The sequence below is a fragment of the Canis lupus genome, chromosome 5 (genome assembly GCF_048164855.1).
Source record: "Canis lupus baileyi chromosome 5, mCanLup2.hap1, whole genome shotgun sequence".
In the NCBI taxonomy this organism is placed as follows: domain Eukaryota; kingdom Metazoa; phylum Chordata; class Mammalia; order Carnivora; family Canidae; genus Canis; species Canis lupus.
The window spans coordinates 72,251,850-72,279,087 of record NC_132842.1 but is presented as its reverse complement, the minus strand read 5'-3'; the positions used below and the strand labels follow the sequence as shown (position 1 = coordinate 72,279,087).

The following is a 27,238-nucleotide window of genomic DNA, read 5'->3' as shown; positions in this document are numbered from 1 at the left end:
GATGGGTACATAAAGATCATATATAGCCTCATAACACTTAAGAACTTTGGAAACGTTCCGGCCCCCCCCCCCGGAAAAAAAAGCCCAAAATTTTACTTTTTAGAGCTTCTGGATTTTGGAATTATAAATAAGGGAGTAGGGACCTTTATGAAGAATTCTCAAATCATTTCTGTCATTTGGAGTGAAAACATAAAAGAGAATAAATGAAAAAAATGATTACTAAAGATGGGTTAAGTGTGGAAATAAATTAACATCTATATGAATTACTAACAGTCATTAAAAATAACTGCTCATTGAGAAGACATGTTGTATATCAAAAAATTATTTCTAATTTTTTGAAGCATTTAAAAAATATATTTCTCATTAGTATGTTTGAGTTTTTTCAATAATTCCAGTGCATAGTTAGGGTAGATATAAATATTCTTACCATTTTACATATGAGAAAGCTAATGTTCAGAATTATTAAACAAAATGACCTAGTTTGTTTAGCTTGTAAATGGAGGAGCTAGGACTTTTTGACTATACATCTTAGCTTTTAAGTTAGGCTAACTAGGAATATTAATACCCAAATTTGGCAGTGGTTTGCTTTTCTAGGTAAAGAAACATTAAGAAAATGATTTGTAACACAACTGAAAAAGCTACTGCAATAGGTAACATCTGTAGGGCATCTAAACTTTGTGTATTTTTCAGCAGGGAGTTGAGACATTGCTCATCCTCTTGGAACATTTGATCTGAGAACGGTAGAAAGTCTAATGACTTCCATTGTTGCTATTAACCGACAATGTTGACATTAGATTCAGTGAACTTAGGTGGTCATGATGACAACAGCCCATAGCAAACTTCAGGAAATACTGCACAAAAAAATAAAGAATATGATGTTTAAGATGGAAGTAGGGAAGGGTTGATGAAGAGAAGGTAAAATTTTGCTTTGAATTCTAGCACTATTTCTAAACCACTGTGTGTTGCATATTTAAACTGACAAATTAAGAAACAGGATTTTTTTTATAACCCACATTGTTCTACTTATGCTATATAAACCATCTGAAAGTGGTGGTAACAAAGGATAAAAGAAGAAATAGGGAAGTGATGTTTTATCTTATTTGGTGATAAATACAGAAATAAGAGGTAACCTCAAAATATTTATGTCTTTGCAGAAACATGCTAAGGGACAAGATTTGCTTAAACGAGTGTGTGAGCATCTCAATCTTTTGGAAGAGGACTACTTTGGTCTAGCCATTTGGGATAATGGAGCCTCTAAGGTGAGGAGACTGCTTGTCAAAATACTTGTTTTGGGGATCCCTGGGTGGCTCAGCGGTTTGGTGCCTGCCTTTGGCCCAGGGTGTGATCTTGGAGTCCCAAGATCAAGTCTCACACCAGGCTCCCTGCATGGAGCCTGCTTCTCCCTCTGCCTGTGTCTCTGCCTCTCTCTCTCTCTCTCTCTCTCTCTCTATGTCTATCATGAATAAATAAATAAAACCCCACAAAATACTTGTTTTGATTCTTTTTTTGTAGTTAAGAGTGTATTTATGCCTGCCTCTCCAAGGCACAGTGTACTTAAGAGTTATTCTTGCTTATTCTTGTTTCTCAGATTTTCCTCTAGAGCAAACATTTTAAAGAAAAGACCATTTCTGTTCTTTCATCATTGAGAGAAAAAATGTACTGTACTATCTTTTTAAAGGATAGGGGATGTACAGAGCTATGATGTCCTGATTAGCAAGTAGATACCAATAACTTCATATATTATGCAATTAGTATTGTATCTAATAGATTCATAATAGATATTTGTTGAATGGATAATCTATCAATATTATAATTATAGGTTAATTATATATATTTAAAATTTGAGAGTAATATTATAAAGGAGAATAAAGTTCCAATATTATTGAAAAGTCCTACAATGAATCTGACATTTTCTTCCAGCCCAAAAGGAAGTTAGTAGTTAACTTTTGAAAGAAGTAAAAGAAAATATGAGAACATGGAGGAGGAAGGAAAGGTTAAAAGTCAGGTATTTACTTCAGGGAACTTGAATTATTTCCTAGGCCACTTTACTGAAAATTATAGACAGTTAGCTTAAAATCTAATGATGAAAAAAAGCTTCAGTCCAGTTCCATAAGTCTTTGCGGGTGCTATCCTAGATGATAGAGAAAGGGCTGTGAATAAGATAGACATGGTCCCTGCCTTCTAGAACTTATGGTTTAGTGTGACGAGTGTTATGCAAAAGGAAATACAAGATGCAATGACAGGGTATGGCCAGGGAAGTCTTCTCTGGGAAGGTGACGCCTGAGCCAAGAACTGAAAGATTAAATGGGCAAGTGAAGCAGAAAGATAATGACTTGTATAAGGGCCCAGAATTGAGAGAGTGGCATTGGAGGAACTAGGAGCCTGGTTAAACATAGGTAGTGAGGAACAGAATGAGAAATAAACCTGGAGAGCTACACAGGGACCACATCATGGAGAGAGAGTTTTGTATACAATGTATTTAAAGCCGTTTTTGTTGGTTCTTTCTTTCTTCAGGGTAATTTATACTTATTAAGAAAAGTTGAGGGACAGCAGCCTTTAACAACTGCAGGCTCTATAGATTGGATTATTGGAGCTAGATAATGCAAGCTAGAAGACATGGACTTGCTCTTTGCCTAAATAGAATCTATTTGTAAAATGTACTAGTAGTTACCTAGTAGTTTGCAACAGTTTGTCCTCCTGTGTGAGTGATTGTTGTTTCAAGCAGAAGAGCTATGTCTACCAGCACTAAGTCAGTATTGTTCTTTAAGGACTCTTTGTTCTTAAAAGCTCAAACCAACTTGCACTGAAGCATCTAAGTTTCATTAATAAGGGAAGATATAAAGTAATTAAAAAACTAAATACCACCCCCCCCCCCGAATTATAGTGAAAAACATTCAGCAGCTGTGAGCTAGGAAAATTCTTCCATGGATCAAGGAAAATACTCTGAAAAGTATTTTATGTTATACAAGCTCAGTGAGATAAAGTTCAATGTTTTAACATTGTGGGTCCAAAAAAAAAAAAGAAAAGAAAGAAAAAGAAAAAAAAAAATCCAAATCTGATTTGAGGATGTTTGAGAATGCTTGAATTTGGCATATCAGTAAAGTCACTGAATACTTCCTTATTTAATATAACTGGAAATAATTTTTCAATGAACCATGTATAGTTAAATTTCAAGAAGTTAGCTCATCTAAAGACATTCAGCAGAGGAAATTCCTTTCCATTTGCAGTTGAGCTTCTAGGGCCTACATTGCTACAAAAACTTTTAACCATTCTTGGTGTCATCCATACTTGTCCTGTCAGCAGGTTTTATTTCCTTTATAATACTTTTTAAAATATTAAAAAGCAAATGTTAAATTGTTTTATTTACATTCATTTATATATTTATGTGTAAAGTGATATCAAAAATGGCTAATATAAAAGCTGAATAGCAAAGTACTAACCCAGCTGTATAAAAGAAGTCATTATTATCCCTCTTAGATAAAAATATTTCTGAGAGAAAAAGCTGTTGTTTCAGAATCATAATCTAGTTTCAATTTCCCTGAGAGTTTATAAGAGTCCCTTTTGGGGAAGTCAGTGGGCAAGTGAATTCTGGGAAACACAGGGCTTATCATATTCAGGGCATTTGACAGGTCTGTAGTAGGGTCCACGTTCATATAGGATATCCAACAGGAACATGGTCAGAGGCAATGAGGTGTTCGATATTTTTTGCTTCTAAATTCACTGTGACCAATCTAGCTCTCAGAAATAGGTCAAAGCAGACTTTTTCTTTGGGTTAAAATTGAGGGTCTTTAAGCTGATCCAGGAAGTAGGGCATAGAAGGGAAAACAGTAACTTGCCAAGCAAATCTTGTACAAAAATGAATTTTGGGAAGACTTACCTTAGCATTGTCAAGTTAAAGGGCCAATACAGTAGCAAAAGTCATCTTGGTGATGACAGTCCTTCTTCAATTTGCTATCTCTTGAGTCATATTTGTTCAGTATGGATGAATTGTCTCTTTGTCGCCATCCCTGGTATTTACCATCATCCTCATCCTAGGGATTTGATTTGCCTCGTTTCTGTGATGTTTCTCCTATTTCCTTTGTCCTAGCTTTTCCTTGTGCTTTGATAGAGTGCTGCTGCTTCTGAGAAATGGCACATGAGACGTAATCTTTTTGAGACATTAGATGTCTGAAAAATGTCTTTCTCCTACCCTCACATTTGGTTGTTAGTTTGGTTGGTTGGGTATAGAATTTTACACTTGAAATTATTTGCCACTGTAATTTTGATGGTATTGCTCCATTGTCTTCTGGCTTCCAATGTTGCTCTTTTTTTTTTTTTTTTTCCAATGTTGCTCTTGAGAAGGCCAAAGCCATTCTGATTTGTGATCTTTTGTATGACCTTCCCATTGTAGAATTAAGCTAGTAGAATCATATTGTCTTTATCCCTTCCTTTTTTCTTTTCTGGCCAAAATGGATGTACCAATTTAACTTAAAACAATAAGGAGAGACCCTGTTTCCCCACACTCCTCACCAAACCACAATGATAGCAGACTTTTTAGTTTTACCATATGAATGAGACAGAAAAACCAGAGTTGGGACTTGCTTTGGAATCACAGCCCCAAGTCCATGGTTTGGGGCCCAGTGCTAACTCTCTGTGGGCGACATCTTTCCCTCTCCAAAACAAATGAGGAAAGAGTTCCTCAGCCTTGTAAGTTTGAGCCCAGTGTGGAGCCAGTCTCCTTCCAGTTATCTGGAAGAGCCCATCTTAGACATGCCACCTGTTTATTGACCCAGGCTGGTGGCAGAGGGGAGTGTGAGCCAAAGGGAGGTCTCACTCTGCTCGCCCTGACTGTCAGCTTGGTGCTGGCTGCTTTGGTGAAGGAGCAGGACTCGCCTTTGGTCAGAGGCCTATTTGCCACTTGGAGAAGGGATAGCAGGCTGTGGTTTGGCTGCCTGGTGCCATGGGGGGTTGTGACATAGGCTTTGTGCAGCCAATTTAGAGAGGAGTGACAAAGCCTTGAGGCAGTATGAGCAAGGTTTGGGGTGGGCATTGGTGGCATGGTGTGAGTGGCCGTGGGTTGCAAGCTTGGAGGGGTAGCAGAAGGCCTTGAGGCAATCAGGGCACAGATAGGGGTGGGCACTGCCATGTGCCAGCCAGTACATGGCCAGCTTGGACCTGTAAGAAAAGACGTTGTCACAGTCCCAGCAGCGGTGTGGGTGCTGGAGTGGGGCTGCTGGCGGGGCCAGGAAGCCCCTGCCCAAGAAGTCTGCAGGCCCTAGAACCAACTGGCTGGGTTTCTGAGGTAAACCCTGGTGGGGACCACCAACCTAAGTTACTGGTTCCTTGCCAGTGGAACTAGGATCTGTGTCTCTAGCCATGGACTCTGCATCTCGTTCCAATATCATACTGGCCCAGAAACCCAGAGGGAGGTAGGCAACACTGGTGATTATCAGGCTGATGGGGATAGGGCTGTAGGGTCTGGGTCTTGGTTTAATCTCAGTCCACTGATGCTATGTGAACTGCTTCCTTCTTGTTGCTAAATTTTATCCCTGGTATGGAGTGTAGAGGGGACACCTGTGGAAGGCCCCTCCTGCAGTGGCTTCTGCAGCTGCTGAGCTGCCCTCAGACAGACACGGTGGACTTGTTCCACCTGTCATGCTACTCAATTTTATTTTAGTTACCATTACCTATACATATCTACTGTCAGTAAGCCAGATTTCCAGATACTCTCTTTAGTAGTATACGAGATATATGAAATGATTAAATGTGTAAAGCCATTAAAGTTTGTTAATCATTTATTCAAATTTTCTGTCATTCTGAAAACATAAAGGACACTAGAGCTACAAAATGTCCTGGGGCTCAATTCCCTCGTTTTAGAGCTGAGAAAACTAAAGCATATAAAGGCAAAGTGGCTTCCTCCCAGCTACACAGTTCCTTCCCTCCTAAAATTCCTTGCCTCCTGCTCCTCCTAAATGATTTTCTTCTGCAGGTTTTTATTCCTCCTTCCTTGATTTTTATGTTTTATCTTTGTCTCTTGGTTTTTGTTTCCTGCCTATAGAATTAGTTCCTATAAATTTTAAGTATCTAATTGGCCTTAATAATTAATCATTTCATGAATTGGGCAGCGTTCCACCTAGCAAGTTAGGGGGGAGCTCTGAAGGACTACAGGAAAGGAAAGGTTTTTTAAGGTAGAGAGGGAATGGAAAAGAAATTCTTAGCAAAGAATCCACTGTTTTAGGCAAGGTCACCCTCTAAGGGGAACTGAAAGGGTCTATTAGTAAATTTCTTAGTGCTGACCAGGAAATTCCCATGTTGACTTGTTACATTTCTGAGTGGTTGAAACTGTAGTTAGGTTTCAACCACCTAAGTGGGGCCTTCACCTAAGTGACGCCATTTCAGGCTTATGGTTTTCTTTTTAACATTCCTCAAATTGTGGGGAAAATGTGAACTGTAATAGAAACAGAGATGACTACCCTCTTAACATCCTCTGTTGTCTTTGTGTGTGTGTGTGTGTGTGTGTGTAAAGATTTGTCCTTTGTATATGTAAGTGCTCTCATGAGCTTCTGGATCTTTGCATTTTGTTTGTAGACAATCAGGTATTTTTAGCAGAGAGGAAAGTTAATTGAATTGACTTTTTCCTCAAATGGAATGGATTGCTTGCTCTCTTTTCCTACTGACTGCATAATAACAGACCTGTTGCCAGAGTGAGTCTGGCTAGAGAAGAGGAAAAGCAGTCAGAAGCAAACTTCTATAGCCCTATGAGACTTTTATTACCACTATGAATCAAAGTTATATGAGTTAAATAGTTGTTCCCTATGTTTTATTCTTGCTTAGCTGTTTATGAATGAGTCAAGGATTTTTTTCCTTGAAGAAAAGTCACCCACATTAATTCCTACCCCCTCTCCAAATTCCCTCCCTAGACAAATCTTGAGCTATTTTGGTACATAATGAGAATTTTAAATGAGGAGTTCATTCAATTCAATGGTATATGGTTTTCTTTCTTCTTTCTTCCATTTTCTGTGTTGATGAATTTTCTTACCTTAGGAGTCAAATTTTCAACTCCAAATAGACAATGAGTCCTAGCCAGGAGGGTCTTTCTTTCACCTGGCAAAAGGCAAATAGCAAACACCACTGGAGTGAGTATTAAGTCAATAGTGTGAGGCATTTAACTTATAGTCATCTGAAGGGATGCATGGTTTTAAATTGATTCATGAGTAGCTTTGAAGGCAAGTACTGGTAATGATTGTGTCTTTATTGTCTGATAAATCAGAAAGACTGAATGAATTTTGTAAACATACTTACAGGATAAGAGGCTGTATTTGGAATCTTGTCTTTTGCTCTGAAGATTTGGTTTGACATCGCTAGTGGATTTATTTATTTATTTATTTATTTATTTATTTATTTATTTATTTTTAAAGATTTTATTTATTTATTCATGAGAACACACAGAGAGGATTGAGAGAGAGAGGCAGAGACACAGGCAGAGGGAGAAGCAGGCCTCCATGCAGGGAGCCCGACGTGGGACTCGATCTCCGGTCTCCAGAATCACAACCTGGGCTGAAGGTGGCGCTAAGCCGCTGAGCCACCCGGGCTGCCCCGCTAGTGGATTTAAATGTAGCTTTTTAACACTTAAAGAGTCAGACCTAGAATTACTTTGCTACAGAGTCTCTATAAACATCTTGGAGCAGTGATTTGAAGTCGGTGTACTAATAGAAGCATAAACAGTAAAAAAAAAAAAAAAAAGAAGCATAAACAGTGGTTAAGGAAGAGAGAGACTTGTAGAGCTTCTAGATAAGTTTTTTACCTCAAAATTCAAGGGTTTATATAGGTTACTTATATGTATGTGCAGAGTTTTAGGACCTCCAGATAAAGGTAGCTGATGGCCAACTCAGGGCATGTTCTTTCTTAAGAGTTTTTTCTTAAAACTTTATGACCTAAGGTTATAATTGCTGCAAAAGATATGAAAAGTTCCTATTCATTTTACTTACTTAAATGACATTGCCTTAGTTGAAACTTCATTATCTGCATACTGGTTTATTTCAGTAGCATTTTTCATTTTTTTTATTCATTTATTTGTCAAATGTTTATTGAGTAGACAGCATGTGCCTTGTGCTAGGCAGAACTATAAAAGACATAGTGTCTTTGCTCAGGGAGCTCCCAGACTGATGAGGGGACAGCAGCAAGATAGGCACCCACATAGAAAGGGTTTTCTGCAGAAGGTAATATAAGGTCTGAATTATAAGAGATAGTCAGGAACCTTCCAGATGAACAAATTGGGATAGAGTTTTCCAAGTGAAAGGGTTGACAACATGTGAGATGGTGTTTAAAGCAGGAGAGTGCATGCAAGACCTGTAATTCTTCAGGTGAATGAATAGAGAGCTACATCAGGCTATTACTGTTGTTCATTTCTTTCATTTGAAACTTTTTTTAAGCTCAAGAAGGAATGTGAGACTTTTAAAATCACAAACTTAAATTCTGTTTAAAGTGTTAATTTATTAAATAAATAAAATGTTATCGAAGTTAAGTCAATAAGATATGATTGGAAAATGGACCCTTAAGAAATAATCCTTAATTAAAAAAAAAAAAAGAATCCTTAAAAACAATAAAGGAAATCCTTGCAACTGAAAGGGAAGTTATCCAGAATTGCTGTTTTGGGGGCATCTTAAGATCCCTAATAAGAAATAGTTCTATAACTTTTGTCCTCTCAGTAGTTTGTTGTTTTATAAGTTAATTCCTGTCTCTTTCTTCTAGCTATAACCTTCTCTTCCACCTCTCCTTCAAAAGCGTTCTCTTGGGACGCCTGAGTGGCTCAGTGGTTTAGAGCCTGCCTTTGACTGGGGGCATGATCCTGGGGGCCCGGGATCGAGTCCCACATCCAGCTTCCTGCCTGGAGCTTGCTTCTCCCTCTAGCTGTGTCTCTCATGAATAAATAAATAAAATCTTTATTTTTTATTTTTTAAATTTTGAAAAAAGATTTTATTTATTTATTCATGAGAGAGAACGGCAGAGACACAAGGCAGAGGGAGAAGCAGGCTCCATGAAGGGAGCCTGATGTGGGACTCAATCCTGGGTCTCCAGGATCATGCCCTGGGCCGAAGGCAGGCATTAAACCCCTGAGCCACCCAGAAATCCCCTTTAAAAAAAAAATTCTCTTGAGAAATTAGTTTACATATAACTGTCTCTAGTTCTTCACTGCCTATTAGTCTAACATTGGAAAATATGTAAATCATACGTGCATATTTCAAAGAATTTTATAAAGTGAACATATCTGTGTAAATACTCCCAAGATTAAGAAAATAAACATTACCAGGACTTCAGAATCCCCTTTTGGGTCGCCTTCCAGTCACTACCTCCATCCCCAAACAGTTATTACTCCCATCCCACCCTTTAAAACTAACAGATATGTTCCTGACATCTATCACCATCAGTTAGCTTTGCCTGTTTTTAAACTATGTTGTAAAAATGAAATCATATATATATGTTCTCTTAGATCTAGCTTTTATTTTGTTCAGTATTTTTGAGATTCATCCATGTTGTGAGTAGCAGTAGTTCATTCATTCTCGTTTCTGTATTAAAAGTTTATTGTTTGACTATACCATAATTTATGTATTCTACTGTTGATGGATGTTTGGCTTGTATATAGTTTGGGCTTTTAAGAATACTGCTGTTAAGGAACATTCTGGTACATGTCTTTTAATGCACATCTTTTTTCTCTTTAGAGAGAGAGAGTGGGAGAGGGGAAGGCAGAGGCGAGGGAAAGAGAATCCCAAGCAGGCTCCATGCTCAGTGCGAATCCTGAGATCATGACCTGAGCCAAGAGCAGGAGTCGGACACCTAATCAAATTGAGCCATGCATGGGCCCCTGATGCACATCTTGTCATATACATTTGTGTTGGATGTGTTCCTAAAGGGAATTGCTGGGTTATAGAGAACACATTTATTCAGCTTTAGAGGATAGTATCAGACAGTTTTCCACAGTGGTGTTACTAAGTTGACACTCCGCCAGTACTGGATGAGAGTTCAGCTGTGCCACATCTGCGCTTAGAATGACCCACTGCATTTTGATTTCTACCCTTATCACTCTAATGATCTACTCTTGGCAAGAAGAATCTGAGTTTTTAATCCTTATTTTACTTGTCCGTTTTGCAGCAATGATGATCTTGTCTACCCATCCTTGAAGCTTTCTGTTCTTGAGATACTAGGATACCAGAGTCTCTCCTGTTTTCCTCCTACTGTGTTGGTCATTCCATCTCAGTTTACTGCTCAGTTCTCCATCGTTTCCCCATGCCTTGAATGCAAGTGTTCCCCCGAAGGTCTATCTTGAGTTTCTTTCTTTTCACTCTACTGTATGTTCACTGTGATTTTTATTTTTATTTTTCATGGTTTCATCTATCATCTATATGGGGCAGATTGGGGATGATCCTTTGCCTTTATACCTTACCAACTCTTGTCATCCTTCCCGTGTATTCCATCTACTCAGGCATCCTAGCTTCTAAATATCTTTCTTCTCTGTCCCATAGACTTCATTTTTTCAAGCCCTTTTTATCATCAGTATTAGCACAATTAATTGAGTGCTGGTTATGTGCATCTTATATACATCAAATAATCCATAAAAACTCTATCAGGAAAGTAGGTTAAAAAAAAAAGATTATTTATTTTAGAGAGAAAAAGAGTGGAGGGAGGGACAGAGGAAGAAAGAGAATCCTCAAGCCGACTCCATGCTGAGCAGGGAACTCGGCATGGGACTTGATTCCAAGACCCCAAGATCATGACCTGAGCTGAAACCAAGAGTCAGATGCTTAACTGACTGAGCCATCCAGGCACCCTGAGGAGGGTAGTTTTATCCCAATTTTATATATGAGAAAATTGAGATTTTGATGATCTTCTATAAGGTTACACAGCTAGTAAATGGTAGAGAGATTGAGACAGGATTCGAACTCAAGACTGACTTCAAAGTCTATACCCATAACCATTATTCTCTTCCTGCACTACAGGTATTCTCAACAACCTCTCATTTGGTCTCCCTTTCTATAGTCCTGCTTCCTTTAATTCATGTCACTCCTTTATTTTAAATCCTTCAATGGCTTCCCCCTTGCCTGAAACCTGATACAGTCCAAGTTTCTTACTGTGAAATAGTGTCTTCCATGATCTCTTACCATTCTCTTCCATTCTGTATCTCCCCTTCTCACCTATGTGTTCCAGATATGCTCACCTATATATAGCAACTGTGATGTGTCATGTTCTCTTATACCCTGTGACTTCCTCTTCTATTTGCCTGGTTAACTCTTGTTTGTCCACGAAGACACAGTTCTTTTGAGAACATTTCCTAACTGCCTCTTATCCCCAGTCCATTCTGGTGCACCTCCCCTGTGCTACTAGAACACCCTGTGTTCATACCCTGTGTTCTCTCACACATTGCTATCATCATTTTCACACCTAGAACAAACAAATCAATTGTTCACTATTTACCTCTTTCATTAGACCGACAGCTCCTTGAAGACAAGTGCTATTTTTAAATCCTTTTTTGAAACTATAGTGCTTAGCACATGGGGGCATTCCTCAAATATTTGTTGGCTAAATAAAATGCTGTGAATTGAATCATTTAAATTGAGCGTAAAAATACCTATTCTTGTATACATTGATTTTTATCTTTTACACATTGTTTTTTATTTGGATTTGGAGGTCTAGATACAGAAGCAATAATAATTTGTTCTGTAAGGTCACTTATACCCTGGAGTCACATGTGATTGACACAAATCTGGGTTTGCTCTCTTTATGTCAAATTAGTGGTAATTCTTGCTCCAGAGTCATAGAATGGCTTAAGAATCCCTTTAAGAAACTTGAAAGCTTCAGGTTACCTTGGGAGCTTTGTCTAAAAAATAGTGGAAAATATAGAGTTGCCTCATTATGGTGAGAAATGTTTTATTCCAAAGTGGTAAGAAGTAGCCTTTGTTAAGAGTTTTGGATTGCATGGTATAAACGATGATTATCGTTGCAAAAACTTGTGTCAGAGGTTACATGAAACTTATTAATTGGTGCTTTTGAAGTCTTCCTTTGCCTTTGGGCCTACAGCAACTTAAAGTTCTTTAATCATAATGAGAAATGAGGGTTATTGGCTTTCTGACAAGGGTTAAACGAGTGTGTGTTTAGTTTTTATTCTAAGGAACAATTTTATATTAAGTTGTATATTTTAACACATATTTGTTACTCTTTTGTGTTAATTGTGGGGAAAGGGGAGAGAAAAGGAAATTAATCCTCACTCCTGTGCTTATTGTCTATTGTGTTGACTACTTTTATACAACAGTTTAAGTAGTATATAATCAAATATAAGACTGTGGTGTTCAAATTCATTTCTTGGGCAGGGCAAATAGGATGGTAACCTTGTACCTTTTGTTTTTGTTTATAGAGGAAGGTATTTTCTAAAGAACACTAAAATCCAGTTTTAAACCTTTTGGAGGAGGGAATGGAGAGGGATTGGAAGGAAGTAGGAGAGGGGCTCCTGGATGCTGATAATGTTAAACTTATGTGTTCACTTTGATAAGTTATTGATCTATACACTTATATTTTAGGTACTTTTCTGTCTGTCCTTATATGAATGACAATACTTTAAACAAGGGTGCCTCGGTGGCTCAACAGTTGAGTGTGTCTGCCTTTAGCTCAGGGCATCATCCCAGGGTTCTGGGATGGAGTTCCGCGTCAGGCTCTCCCCACAGGGAGCCTGCTTCTCCCTCTGCTTATGTCTCTGCCTCTCTCTCTGTGTCTCTCATGAATAAATAAATAAAATATTTAAAGAAATACTTTAAACAATTTAGAAATTTCTGTCTTTAAACATTTCCCAGGGAGCCTACAGAAGATGTTAATAGTGAGGCTCTTTTTAAGTGCCATTATTTTGCATGGTCCACCGTGAGTTGAGGAACCCTGCCCTAATGATGTGTAACTCTAAGTGGAGTTGGAGAATGGTAAAAGGAGAGATTAGTGTGGGAAAGAGTAGTCAGGGAAAACAACTTAATCATTCATCCGGTAAATATTAACTGAGCATGAAACATGTACCTGATGCTGTGTTGACATAGAAAACTTAAATGAGATTGAAGGTCAGAGTTAGAGGCGAAAATAAGATCGGGGTGATGTTTATTAATCTTGGTTATATCTCTACTGTTCTTTATAGAATGATAAAAATAGCAAATGCTTATTTAGCATTTTTTGTTTACTAAATGCTTTACATGTATGAACTCATTTATAATCTTGACAATAGGTCTGTGAGATAAGCCCTACTACTGGTATCGCAATTTAATTTCCTTTGGTAGATGAGAAAACTGAGAAACAGAGATGCCTACAATCACTCAGCTAGGAAGTAGTGGAGCTAGGATTCAAGCCTATCTGGCCCCCTACTTCTCTGCTCAGATTTACTATGCTTTGTGAAGTTAATGCAGAGAATATCGGAAATGTAGTTTGACCTGGAGGCTCTTATTCGAAGATGGTCAGTAATTCTGCTCTGGTACTCTGTGGTTTGTGTGTTTTGGAGCTCTAAATGCTTTTTCTTCTTTTTACAGACGTGGCTGGATTCTGCCAAAGAAATAAAAAAGCAGGTTCGTGGTAAGTGAATATAGCCCTTTTTATAGTTCTTTCTTTCTTTTAGTAGGTCAGAGGATTTTCACCCATTTTCTGGCTATGAGTCACTTTAGAATCCTGGCTATGGCAGGTGGCTCTGAAAGTGAGATAAAGCCTTCCCTTGGAAGGAGGAGATTCCATGATAGAAAGATACAGCAGAGGTGGACACAATTGAGATGTAGGTCAGAGCTTGATTTTTTTTTCTTCACCACTAGGCAAAATTGGGGAAGATTGGAATGGTTGAGAAAAACAAGTTAGAGAAGAACAAAGATGAGAAGAGAAAAAAGATATGGGAGTCAATTCTCAAAGGAGTTTGCTGCCTGGTCCGTTCCTTTTAAACTGTTTTGGACTATTGCATTCTAACCTTCTTCATGTTTTCCTCTCTGTAGTTCTTTTTGTCCATTTTCAAGTCTTCTTCCAAACAGTTCTTCTTTTGCCAATGGCCCTCTGACATTGTGGTTTTTCTCCTGCTCCAAGCTTTCTAGTATATATTACTGTTGTACCCTCCTGCTCAGACTGCTGTCCTGAGATAAATATTTCTAGGTTGAATAAAGTATAGAATAGTATTTTGTAGCTCCAGGCCCAAATGGCTAGCTAAGCGGTGGAGACTCTTTTTCTCCTATTTATAACTAAATGTCCTTTTAGTTTAGTTTATTTTTAAGGAAACTTCTAGGAACTGCAATAGAGATTATTCATCATGGTTAGTAAGTTTTAACTCTATTACCTGAAAACAAATTTTATTTTTCATTTGTTCCTTAAAAGAAAACAATCTTGCTGTTGTGAAATGTTTTCCTTTAGACACTATTTATAATTTATATTCCTTGAGATAGGGAAACAAAATACTCCTATGTATTAGCAACTCTCCATATTTGTTCTTTGCCTATAAAATGTTATTTTAAAATGCAAAGCAAAAAAAAAAAAAGAGGAAGAAAGAAAGAAAGAATAAAATGGAAGTCAGAACAATAAATTTTCGGAATATTTGAGGCATAACAAGAAAAACATTAACACCAAGTCCCTTTCAATGAAAATTCTTTTAATACTCAATATTACTCAGGAGCAAATGATTATACAAGAAGATTGATTAGGAGGAAAAGTTAAAACAGAATATATAATGAGTGGAGAAGGGTATCTGGTAGATTATCCCTCTGGCTATGGAAAAAAATCTTGCTAAGAAAAAACTTGTGTCATAAAAAAAATTTCAAAAATCATAAAAACCTTCCTTTAACATATGAAAGGAAAACCTTGTCTATAGCACAAACTTAAACAGGGAGTGAAAATGTAAACATTAAGCCAAAGGGAAGTTCGACACTTATGTATTGCAAAGATTTTGGTTTTTTTTTAAAATATTTTTCATCACACTCATAATATATACCCATTGTGAAAGATTTAAACATTATGGAAAAATATCATGGAGAAAGTAAAAGTCCCCTAAATTCTGTCCTCTAGATACAATCACTGGTAAGTTAACATAAGCTACAAGATTTTTTCTAGGTATATATGTTTTGGCTTTCAAAAATAGAATTATGCTAAACAGTATTCTTGTCCCCCACCATGTCCACAGGAGATACATTCCAGGTTTCCCTTTAGATGCCTGAAATTGCAGATAGAATTAAACCCTATATATATTGTTTTTTCCTATACATATGTATCTTGATAAAGTTTAATTTATAAATTAGGCACAGTAAGAGATTAACGACAATAATAAAAATAGAACAACTATAACAAAATACTGTAATAAAATTATATGAATGTGGTTACTCTCTCAAAATATTGTATTGTACTGTACTCACCCTTCCTATGATAATGTAGTGTGATAAAATGCCTCTGTGATAAAGGATGCCTGGGTGGCTCAGCAGTTGAGCGTCTGCCTTCGGCTCAGGGTGTGATCCCGGGGTCCAGGGATTGAGTCCCTCTTTGGGCTCCCTGCATAGAGCCTGCTTCTCCCTCTGCCTATGTCTCTGCCTCTCTCTCTCTCTCTTTGTGTCTCTCATGAATAAATAAATAAAATCTTTAAAAAAAAATGCCTGTGTGATGAGATGAAGCGAGGTGAATGATGCAGGCATTGTGACCTAGTCTTAGGCTACTATTGATCTTCTGACTATATATCAGCAGGATCATCTGCTTCCAGATCATGGTTTACCATGGAAAGGGGGGACTACTGTACATTGTTATATATTATATATTGCATTATATTATATATGCAGTATGTATTATGGTATATATAGTTAAAAGTTTCTTTAAATAGGTGATATATATACATGGAATAAAATTAAAAGATATAGATGAATCAGATGCAAGGTAAATCACCCTTTTACCCCATCCTTTAATTCCTTGTGTTCTTTCCAGAGATGTTCTGAGTGTACGTAGATATACACATTAATTTAATATAAATATGCATTTAATACATATTTGTTTTATATGCATATTATACCTTACTATGCATATTTTATATAAATATGTATTTAATAGGTATATTTTATATGTATTTAATAAAAAATGTAACCAATATTTTAAATTTAACATAATTTAAATATTTTTAATTTAACATAGTTTAACATAACATAATTTTAATTTAACATAATGGAGTATTCTTCATTCCAACATATATAAATATATTTTGTTTAAGAATTTTTGTAATGATTACATAGTTGTAGCACAATATATATATAAGCAGTCCTTTTGATGGACATTTTGGGTTATTCTCAATAGTTTGCTATTACAAACAAGGTTGCAGTGAACATTTATATAAGTTTGAGTTCACTTATATAACTTATATAAGTGCATGCATATATATGTTCCTGTGGGTAAGTTCGTAGAAAGAGAATTAAAAAAATGAATATCTAAAATTGAAATAAGACACAGACTTTATTTTTTATTTTTTATTTTTTATTTTTTTTTTTATTTATTTATGAGTCAGAGAGAGAGAGAGAGAGAGGCAGAGACACAGGCAGAGGAAGAAGCAGGCTTCATGCACCGGGAGCCTGACGTGGGATTCGATCCCGGGTCTCCAGGATCACGCCCTGGGCCAAAGGCAGGCGCTAAACCGCTGCGCCACCCAGGGATCCCTAGACACAGACTTTAAGAAAAGAAATGTGCAACTGATATACAAATAAGCATACAGACTATATAAAGAATATTTCAATTAAAAAAAACAAAGCACTGCAAAACATTAAAAAATAAATAAAATTGAAATAGATATTCACTAGAAAGATGTTTCCATATTAAAAGCATATAATAAAATATGGAGACTAAGTTTTGTCTTTTTTGTTTTCCTCCTAGTCATATCTTCCTTTCTCCCTGGCCATAGAGATCTATTTTCATGAGTTTGGGGTGATTTAGTCCATGTTTTTATGTTTTTTTCTTATATATCCATACCTATATACTGTAGATAATATTGCTGTGTCTGTTTTTCTGAAATTTCCCTCAGACCCATCCATCCATTTGAGTCTTTTTTGGAGGTTTGTCAGTATCTCTCTCTCCTCCCAGCTTAATTCCCTGGTTCTGAATAAGAGAGAGCTCCCCTACTCAGTGTGGCTGTCCCCCTCTGTGCCTTTCTGGAATAGTGCAGAGCAAAAACAAGTCCTTATACCTTCAAAAAAAGGAAAGAAAGAAAAAAAGAGAGAGAAATCCTTATACCTTCTATGTATTCTGAAAAATACAGATAAATAACTTACATAAATTAGTTTTTAAAAATTCTATAGGTATACCCCTTATAAATGCATCTTCTCTCCTTTCCCTGCAAGAGGTCACAACTGTTCCAAATTTTGTTTTAATGCTTTCACTGTATTTTTTAAATAGTTTTTATTACCTATGAATATATACCTAAAAATGTTGCTTTACCTTTTGAACATATGAATTTAATTACAGAATAGCTAACTTGTGACTTGCTTTTCTTACTCAATATGATTTTTGAAATTCATCTCAGTTGAAAAGAAAATTTCACAAAACAATTCTTAGTCTTTACTATGAAGGACATGCTCTGATCTATTTGTATTCTACTTCATTTTTTTAAATGCTGTTTTTGACCTACTAAACTGATTTCACAATGGATCATGATCCACAGTTTAAAAAATACTTGATTAAGGATGTATACTGAAAAGTGGAATTGCTAGATTATAGGGTATGTTTTACCAGACATTACCAAACTGCCATCCTTCACACTGATCGTAACAGTTTGCCAGTAACAGTAAATGAGAGTTCTTAGTTTCCTGTGTCCTTAGAAGGCAGGACTTTTTTTCAATTATTAATTTAAAATATTTTTGACATAATTTCAGACTTAATAGAAAGTTGAAAGACTGCGACAAAGAATTCCTGAATGTCCTTTACTAAGATTCCTCAAATGTTAATATTTTTACATTTGCTTTGTCGTCTTTTCTGTTTATCTATCCAATTACTTATATATATATATACAGATGTTTTTTTCTGAACCATTTTAAAGTTGCATCGCAGCAACACTATTCACAATAGACAAAAGGGAGAAACAACCCAATGTCCATCAATGGATAATGAGTAAGCAAAATGTGGTATCTACATAGAGTGGAATATTCCTTATCCTTAATAAGGAAATACTTATACATGCTACTGTATAGATGAACAGTGAAAATATTATATTAAGTGAAAGTAGCCAAATCTTAAAGGTCATACATGATTCCATTTATTGAAGTATCCAGAATATGTAGATCTACAGAGACAAAACAGATTAGTGGTTGCCAAAAGTTGGGGTGTAGGGCGATAAGGGAGTGACTGCTCTGGATATAGAGTCTCCTGTGGGAATGATGAAAAGGTTTTGAAACTAGATGGAGATGATGTACAACATTGTCAACGTATTAAATGCCACTGAATTGTACATTAAATATACTGAATTGTTTACTTTAAAATGGTTAATATTATATGAATTTCACCTATTTCACCAATAATAAGTTGCAGTCATGATACCTCTCTACCCCAAAAATATTCTAAAAACTAGGAATTTTCTTATATAGCTATAATATAGTTATTAAAAGCAGGAAATTAACATTGAAATAATACTATAACCTATAGACCTTATCAGTTGTCCCAGTAATATTCTTTATAGCAAAAGAAAGTCTATGGTGATATTTTGCATTTAGTTGGCACATCTCTTTAGTTTTTTTGACCTGGAACTTTCCCAGATCTTTAAAGTATTTTATAACATTGATAGTTTTGAAGAATCCAGACATTTGCTTCTAAGTGGTCACTTTGAGCCTGTCTGATTTTTCTTCCATGGCACATGAATCTTCAGGTTATGCACTTTGCTGGGAATGCCACTGAAGTGTTGCTGAGTTAGAAGGCAGAAATTTTAATGTTAAGATTTTTTAAAGCTTTTCCAGCCACCTTTTTATCCACTAAACATTCTCCATAAGATATTACTAATTAGGGATCCCTGGGTGGCGCAGCGGTTTAGCGCCTGCCTTTGGCGCAGGGCGTGATCCTGGGGACCCGGGATCGAATCCCACGTCGGGCTCCCGGTGCATGGAACCTGCTTCTCCCTCTGCCTATGTCTCTGCCTCTCTCTCTCTCTCTCTCTCTGACTATCATAAAAAAAAGATATTACTAATTATATGTATCCTATTCTAGAAACAGTCACTGACAAAGGCTTAACTTTAATATTTTTTTAATTCCAAGTGATTACCTTTTTTAGTTTCTTTATTGCATTGAACCCTGAGCTAGTTTGCAGTGAACCTGAATATCTTCATTAGCAACTTGAATATCTAAACTTGAATCTCTTACATGGAAAAGAATGGGAACTGAAAATTTGGGTTCCTCTCCTTATGATTAACTGTTAACAAAATAAAAGAGTTAATAATTGGGACATTTCTGTTTAGATATGGTTATTTCTAAGACAGTTAAACTTCCTTATTTTGGGTTAAATGGAGAGAAAAATTCAGTCAGAATGCAGAAGTTTTGTGTGTGTTTTTCTTTTCATTTGATTTGTTCTAGTAACATAAGGTTATCGGTGGATCTGGATTAATAGATAATTTAATATATTAATAACTTTTTTTTCCTGGAGCTGTAGCATCCTCATATGACCTTCATAACAATGCTGTGAGACCTGTTACTTTATTTTACTCATTCACTCAACAAATATTTCTTGAGCATCTATGATCTACCAAGCACTGTTTGGACACTAGGGATACACACCAAATAAAACAGAAAAAAGTTCTTATGCTTAGTAATTCGCATTTTAGTGGGAGGAGACAAAGGTTATCCTTTAGAAAAGTTAAATGTTTATATTTAACAAGTAGTACCCCTACAAAATTCAAATGGTATAAAAGAGTATACAGTGAAAATAAGTCTCCATCCTATTTTCCCCATCTTCTCCATTTTCCTTCCTAAAAGTTCCCCTTCCTAGTTTCCCAACTCCTATAACTGGTTTAGTATATATTCTTATAGAGATTGTCTATGCATATATAAATGTACCCTAATATATACTTCTTTCTACCCCCCAATGTTCATGGTTGCTTTTTTTAATTTAAATTTTACTTTTTGAAAGATTTTTATTTATTAGAGAGAGCAAGGGGGGAGAGGCACAGAGAGAGGCATACTCTGTGCTGAGCAAGGAGCCTGATGCGGGGCTTGATCTCACAGCCCTGAGATCATGACCTGAGCAAAATCAAGAGTTGGATGCTTAACCAGCTGAGCCATCCAGGTGCCCCTTATGGTTGTTTTCTATATGTACTGCTCTTGACCTCAAAATTTTTTCACCTAACAGTGTATCTTGGAAATATATCTTCTCTTGCTAAATAAATATATGTTTAGATTATCTCCAGATATTTGCTGTTACAACCAATATCTTATAAATATATCATTCTGACCACACTTAAACATACATATATATTTATGGAAATAGAATTGGGAGGTGTTTACGCAATATGACTACTACTCAACCATCAAAAGAAAAAATGAAACCTTGCCATTTGCAATGATGTGGATGGGCCTACAGGGTATTAGGCTAAGCAAAATAAGTCAATCAGAGAGACAAGTATATGATCTTACTCATATGTGGAGTTTAAGAAACAAAACAGGATCAAAGGGAAGTGAGGAAAAAATAAAGACAAAATCAAGAGATGGAGAGAAACCATAAGGGCACTCTTACTCATAGGAAACAAACTGAGGGTTGCTGGAGGGGGGCCGGGGTGAGGTAACTGGATGTTGGACATTAAGGACGTCATGTGATGTAATGAGCACTGAGCATTATATAAGACTGTTGAATCACTAGACCCTACCTCTGAAACTAATAATATACTACATCTTAATTAATTGAATATAAATAAAATTTAAAAATAAAAAACCACAGGAAAAAGAAAACTTTGAATATATTAGGCACTCCTAATAATCACAAACTTAGGTATAAGCATACAATTCTTTTTCTGTTTACTCTTACAGGTGTCCCCTGGAATTTCACATTTAATGTAAAGTTTTATCCACCTGATCCAGCACAGTTGACAGAAGATATAACAAGGTAAATAATTTATTAATAGTTAAATATATAATAAGTAATTCTCATTATCATAAGCTCTGGGAATTTTTCTGTTTAGAACTGAAGAGAATTAAACATAGGATGGAAAGTATCTGGTCACTTCAAGGCAGGTTTGCAAATAAGTGAGCCTAAAAGCCTCATATATCTGTGATGTGCTGGAAAGAAATTGGCAGGGGAATTAACCTTGCTTATCATGGCTACTATATCATGCTGTGTATAAGGCACCTATAAACCACATGCCATCCAAAGGGCAAGACAAAAATATAAGTGGTATAATAGCTTTGCTACTTTCTCTTTTCAATACTCTTTCCCTGTGTTTTCTGTTATAGGGATCAAAAAAGCTGAAGTCTGAATTATTATTATTATTTTTAATATTTTATTTATTCATGAGAGACAGAGAGTGAGGCAGAGGTATAGGCAGAGGGAGAAGCAGGCTCCCTGCAGGGGACTCGCTCCCAGGACCCTGGGATCACACTCTAAGCCAAAGGCAGAGATGCTCAACCACTGAGCCACCCAGGCATCCCTGAATTATTATTATTTCATGTGTGTGTTATTATTTCTTCTCATTTCCCTTTTAAAGTGTATAATTAGGTACATAATCCTCATAAATTGAATCTTCCTCAGTAATTTTTGAGCTCAATTTATAAAATAAATCTTGTACTCTTTGAAAAAAACTTCCTGATATTAGGAAAATGACCTTAATTGGATTCTATGTAAATATTAATTAAAAAAAATAAAATGGAAGAGCAGTATATTATAAAGAATACTACTTTACATATTTATATCCATAACACCTTATGTGGATCCTTATACATAGTAGGTGCTTGGCAAATGTTTGTTCAGTGGAACTGTTGGTTGCTATGAGAAACTGCATTCTAATTCTCATTTTGCTATCCACTATCTGTCTTCAGACAAATATACAGTCTCTGTACCTCAGTTTTCAGATTTCTCAAATAAGGGAATAGCCTAAGTAAACTCTAAGTCTGATAAGTACAGTGAAATTTTTTTGTTTCATTTATTTTATTTATTCATTCATTCATTCATGAGAGACAGAGAGAGACAGAGAGAGAGAGAGAGAGAGAGGCAGAGAACACAGGCAGAGGGAGAAGCAGGCTCCATGCAGGGAGCCTGACATGGGACTCGATACTGGGTCTAGGATCAGACCCTGGGCTGAAGGCGGCGCTAAACCACTGAGCCACCCGGGCTGCCCCAGTACAGTGAAATTTAAAAAAAATTATTCTGGGCAGCCCCGGTGGTGCAGCGGTTTAGCGCCACCTGCAACCTAGGGTGTGATCCTGGAGACCCTGGATCAAGTCCGACGTCAGGCTCCCTGCATGGAGCCTGCTTCTCCCTCTGCCTGTGTCTCTGCCTCTCTCTCTCTCTCTCTCTGAATAAGTAAATTATCTTTAAAAAAATAAAAAATAAATAAAAAGATTATTCTTTGTCTAGTTAATCCTTAGCACATTCTTGAAGTTGAGATGCCATCTCTGCCTGAAAAAATTGTTTTGGTGATTTCTTTTTCTCAAGCAATACTTGTCTCTTCTTATTCATCTTTCTTCATTGAGGTTATGTATAAAACAGAGCAAATCCCTAAAATTCTTTGCTAATTACCTACATTTTAGAGGAGTTTAAGATCCTTGTGATTTGGTTGGCATTCTTCTTTTTTAGAAAAACATGTATGTAGTGACTAATCATAGAGAGCAAAAGCGATTGTTGATGCCTACATTATTCAACATCTTATTATGGTCAAAACAAGAATATAATTCTAATTAGTACAGGAATTTACAATTTCATCATATCTCCCAGCTTTTCTGTTTGGTGAAACAGTCTGTATTAGCTCAGCTAGAAAGAGTGACTAAGGAGGTCAGGATCATAGGTGTAAACATGATACTGACAGAGATGAATGTCTAACATATGTAGGGGCACTCAGTTGGTTTGTTCTCCTGAACAGTGTTGACCCCAGTCTGAATGCCCAGCAATTTAGCACACAGGTGGAATTAATCTTACAAGATGATAGTGTGTAGAAGGCTGCATACAACTTAGCCCATCTTGAGGGGAAGAGAACTGTAACTGTTCATACCCTAGTAAAAATGTGTCAATAATGTCATCTTTATATATGAAGGACAATATCTACACATTTGGCAAAGCAGTATGATAGAGGAAGTCCAGTTTTGGAGCCAAACAGCCTTTATTACTATTATGACATTGAGCAAACTTAGTTTTTGAGGCTGCCTCCCTCCCCATCTGTAATCTGGTAATGATACCCACCTCTTAAGTTTTTTCGTGAAAATTAGATGAGATAATCTATATGTATTTGGTACTTAATGTACTCGGTTAAATATTAATTTCTTTTCCTCTGTCAGACTTTTCCCAACTTTACCTCTTCTTTTTCTTCCTTTTTTGTTATTGAGATATAAATGACATATGCCATTATATTAATTTCAAGCATACAGCATAATGATTCAATATTTGCACATATTATGAAATGATCACCACAATAAGTCTAGTTCACAACCGTCACCATACATAATTACAAAAATGTTTTTCCTGGTGATGAGAATTTTGAAGATCTACTCTCTTAGCAACTTCCTCTTTCTTTTTAAATTGCCTTCCAAACATGAGTCCAACATAGTTACAGGATTGTTTGTTTAACTTTTTACATGGAAAAAATTTAAACACAGAAAAGAAAAAATAATAGTATGATGAACAATCATATACCCACCACCTAGATTGAACAATTATTAATATTATCTCATATTTATTTAATATCTCTTGTTTTTCTTCTTCTTCCCTCCCTCTCTGCTTTTCTTCCTCTTTCTCTGTATTTTGTTTTTGTTGTTGCTGACATGGTAACATTTTTTTCTCTTTTGGCTCTAGATATTATTTATGCCTTCAGCTCCGACAGGACATAGTTTCAGGACGTCTGCCCTGTTCCTTTGCAACCTTAGCATTATTAGGTTCTTACACCATCCAGTCTGAGCTGGGAGACTATGACCCAGAACTTCATGGTGCAGAATATGTTAGTGATTTTAAACTGGCCCCAAATCAGACCAAGGAACTTGAAGAGAAGGTCATGGAACTGCATAAGTCATACAGGTAAATGTCTCCAGGGTTTTTTCTGTATTTGTTTTGGCAATAAGTTTAAACCGTGGCCTGGTTTTGAATCAGTGTTTGCCGTAGAGGGGATGTGGTGCCGTAGTGTCAGCTCAGGCCCCTTCACTGTTTGACTTTGAGCAAGTCATTTAAGCCCTCTGAACCTCAGTTTTCTCATCAGAGTAACAGGTGTTGTGTTGCAGGATGAAAATTAAATGAGGTAATAGGTGTAAAGCACTAAGCACTGTGTCTGACACATAGCAGTTGCTCAATAAATGTTAGCTATTGTTGCTTTACCTCCTCACCACCCCCCAGATTTTTTTTTCCCCCAGATTTTAAACTTATTATTCTATGTTAGGTACTTTGAGACTGTTAAAGCAGGGGTTCTTAGGACTTGTGTACATGGATAGACTTCAGAGAACTGATGGAATCCCTGAAGGTATTTTGAAAAATCTTTTTTAATTTGTTGCTTTTTTCCATGGAAATTATTGATGATGTTGAGAGATGTCATAACAAAATGATCAAAAGGAAGAGCATAGGTCAGGCTGAGCTGGGTTGAGATCTTGGCTCTATTTGGTTCTGGCCTTGTGACCTCGAGTTATTCACTTAACCTCTCAGAGCCTCAGGTTCCTTATATGTATGATGGAGCATATCATTTCAGAGGAAATAGGGTGACAGATAGGATTAGAAAAGGTAGAAAAACTTAATACAGTGTCTTACACTTTGTCAAAATTCAGTAAGTGTTAGCTAATATTCAAGTGCCAACATAATTTGTGTTTCTTCCTACTAGACATCCCATGGTTATTTGAGGGACTTGCCAATGCTAAATTTTACAGGCTGCCTTAGCTTATTAACATGATGTCTGATGTTGCCTTGAGTTAGTAGTACCCTGAGTTATGTTAGTCTGAATTAGGAGAATCCAGGTTTCTTCTAAACCAGATATTTAAAAAATTTTTAAATATGTGAAACAATGTCACTTTTTTTTTACTACATTTTGGGAAAATATTGTTACTTTTCATATAAAAAAGTTACAAATGTTAAAATATGAGCTTATTACTATTTTTTAAAGATTAAATAAGTCATTTTTAAATTTTCTTAGTTTTAATTTCTAATGTAGTAAGTATTGATAGATATAACCCACATAAAGAAAAGCTCTTTGGAGTCCTCTATAATTGTTAAGAAAGTGAAGGGATCCTAAGGTCAAAAAGTTTGAGAACCACTGAACTAGACAGTGAGATAGAAGCATGGGCTCTGGAATCAGCCTGTCATACTTTGAGTTCAGATTCTATTCCTTTTTTTTTTTTTTTAAGATCTTATTTATTTATTCATGAGAGACACAGAGAGGGAGAAGCAGAGACACAGGAAGAGGGAGAAGCAGGCTCCATGCAAGCAGCCTGATGTGGGGCTCGAACCCAGGAATCTGGGATCACGCTCTGAGGCAAAGGCCTCAGCTGCTGAGCCACTCAGGTGTCCCAGATTCTATTCCTTATTAACTTTAAGACTCTTAGTAAATTATTTAAGCTCTCTAAGCTTTAGTTTTCTTATCTGAAAAATAAGGGTAATATTATGAATTTTGTGATTGTTAAAAATGTGATGTACTTCGCAGAGTGACTAGCATATAGTGAGAGTATTTGCTAGAATAGTAATTCTTTTTTTTTTTAAAGATTTTATTTATTTATTCATAAAGATGCAGAGAGAGAGAGAGAGAGAGAGAGGCAGAGACACAGGCAGAGGGAGAAGCAGGCTCCATGCAGAGAGCCTGACGTGGGACTCGATTCCGGGACTCCAGGATCATGCCCTGGGCTGCAGGCGGCGCTAAACCGCTGCGCCACCGGGGCTGCCCTACAATAGTAATTCTTAAACCCATTTTACAAGTGATGGATGTGAATCTGGGTTTACAGAACTACTTTTTGGAACTTAACAAAATTTAAACCCAAATAAGTGAAATGACCTCAAAGGGGACAGGTAGATGTGGTCCAATTGATATTCTGTTAGGTATATGGATAGAAATTAAGCAATAATGGATCTCCATGACTAGAAAATTTAGTTGTCTGATATCTTGGAATTTACTTGCTCCTTTTTGGAAAGATTAGCACTTTTTAGAAACAAAGCTAAATGGAAAATTTAATTATGTTCAACAACATGGCATTTTTACTAATCCAGAGAAACTTCTACTGAGGCAGAAGCATTTTACTATGCATTGAAAAGTACAAGCAAATACCATCCTGTTCTCAGATAAATAGAGGACCGCCTACGTACGTGGAACACTTAGTTAGTGGCCCTTTGCCCAGATAGAGACTTTGAAGTTATAATTAACACTATAAATTTATACTAACAAATCAAGCTTTAAAATTAATTGCCCTCCATTTATGGGTAGTAGGAAAGTATGTAAACTTGTCAGTTGTCTCCCACTTAATTATTTGAAATCTCAGTCCTTAATTAGGAGATGTAACAAACATTATTAAAAGGTTGTCACATAACATTGGAACTTACTGAATGGCTCTGTATCCGGACCCCACTTGCTGAAAATAAATACAGAGAAACTTTGTTTTAATTTCTCTTTTTAATGAGCAAGAGTTTTAACCAGTGCCAGAGCTTCCTAGTTAGATACTTTTGTAAGCTTTCAAGTGGTAAATTATTAGGTGGTACTGAATAAATTCTTAATGGCTTAGAGGTATATAACCTCTTCTCAGCTAGTTTATTATACTTCAAGAGTTTTGGAAGATCTAGGAGAAACCATGATCTTTAAAATTTTAAGTTGAAAATAATTTAAATTTAATTTGTGGTGTTAGATTTATAAAATATATGTGTTGTATTTGCATGTACAGTTCTGTGGGTAGTGGGATTATGAGATTTTCTTTCCTCCTCCATGTTCTTATACAATGAATTTATATGATTTTTATAATTAGAAAAAGCTTCCTGAACCATTTGTTTTGCCATTAGGCAGGGTAGAGCAAGATAGTCATCCATGCAGAGAAGCAGTCTGACCGAGATATTGGGGTCCCAGCAGAGTGGAGAGAGTAGAATATTCATGGGTAGGGGGCCAGCCTGGCATGAGAA

General features: G+C 36.4%; 1 protein-coding gene and 1 pseudogene across 47 annotated transcripts in view; one reads left to right on the top strand and one right to left on the bottom strand.

Annotated features, from left to right (window-relative positions):
• Positions 1-27,238, top strand: part of EPB41 (erythrocyte membrane protein band 4.1) — a 198,063-nt gene that overhangs the window by 97,138 nt on the left and 73,687 nt on the right. For 44 of the 47 annotated variants that reach the window (XR_012031626.1, XR_012031625.1, XR_012031624.1 and 41 more), the window contains 4 exons: positions 1,155-1,259; positions 13,530-13,572; positions 20,992-21,067; positions 23,963-24,181. Coding sequence is in view for 36 of the 47 variants with exons in the window: in XM_072827510.1 (XP_072683611.1) it covers positions 1,155-1,259; positions 13,530-13,572; positions 20,992-21,067; positions 23,963-24,181 (443 nt within the window). In the remaining 11 variants the exon portion in view is untranslated. The remainder of the gene's footprint in view (positions 1-1,154; positions 1,260-13,529; positions 13,573-20,991; positions 21,068-23,962; positions 24,182-27,238) is intronic. The other 3 variants (XM_072827516.1, XM_072827514.1, XM_072827503.1) reach the window with 1 other exon arrangement.
• LOC140633107 (uncharacterized) lies at positions 4,761-5,384 on the bottom strand (annotated as a pseudogene).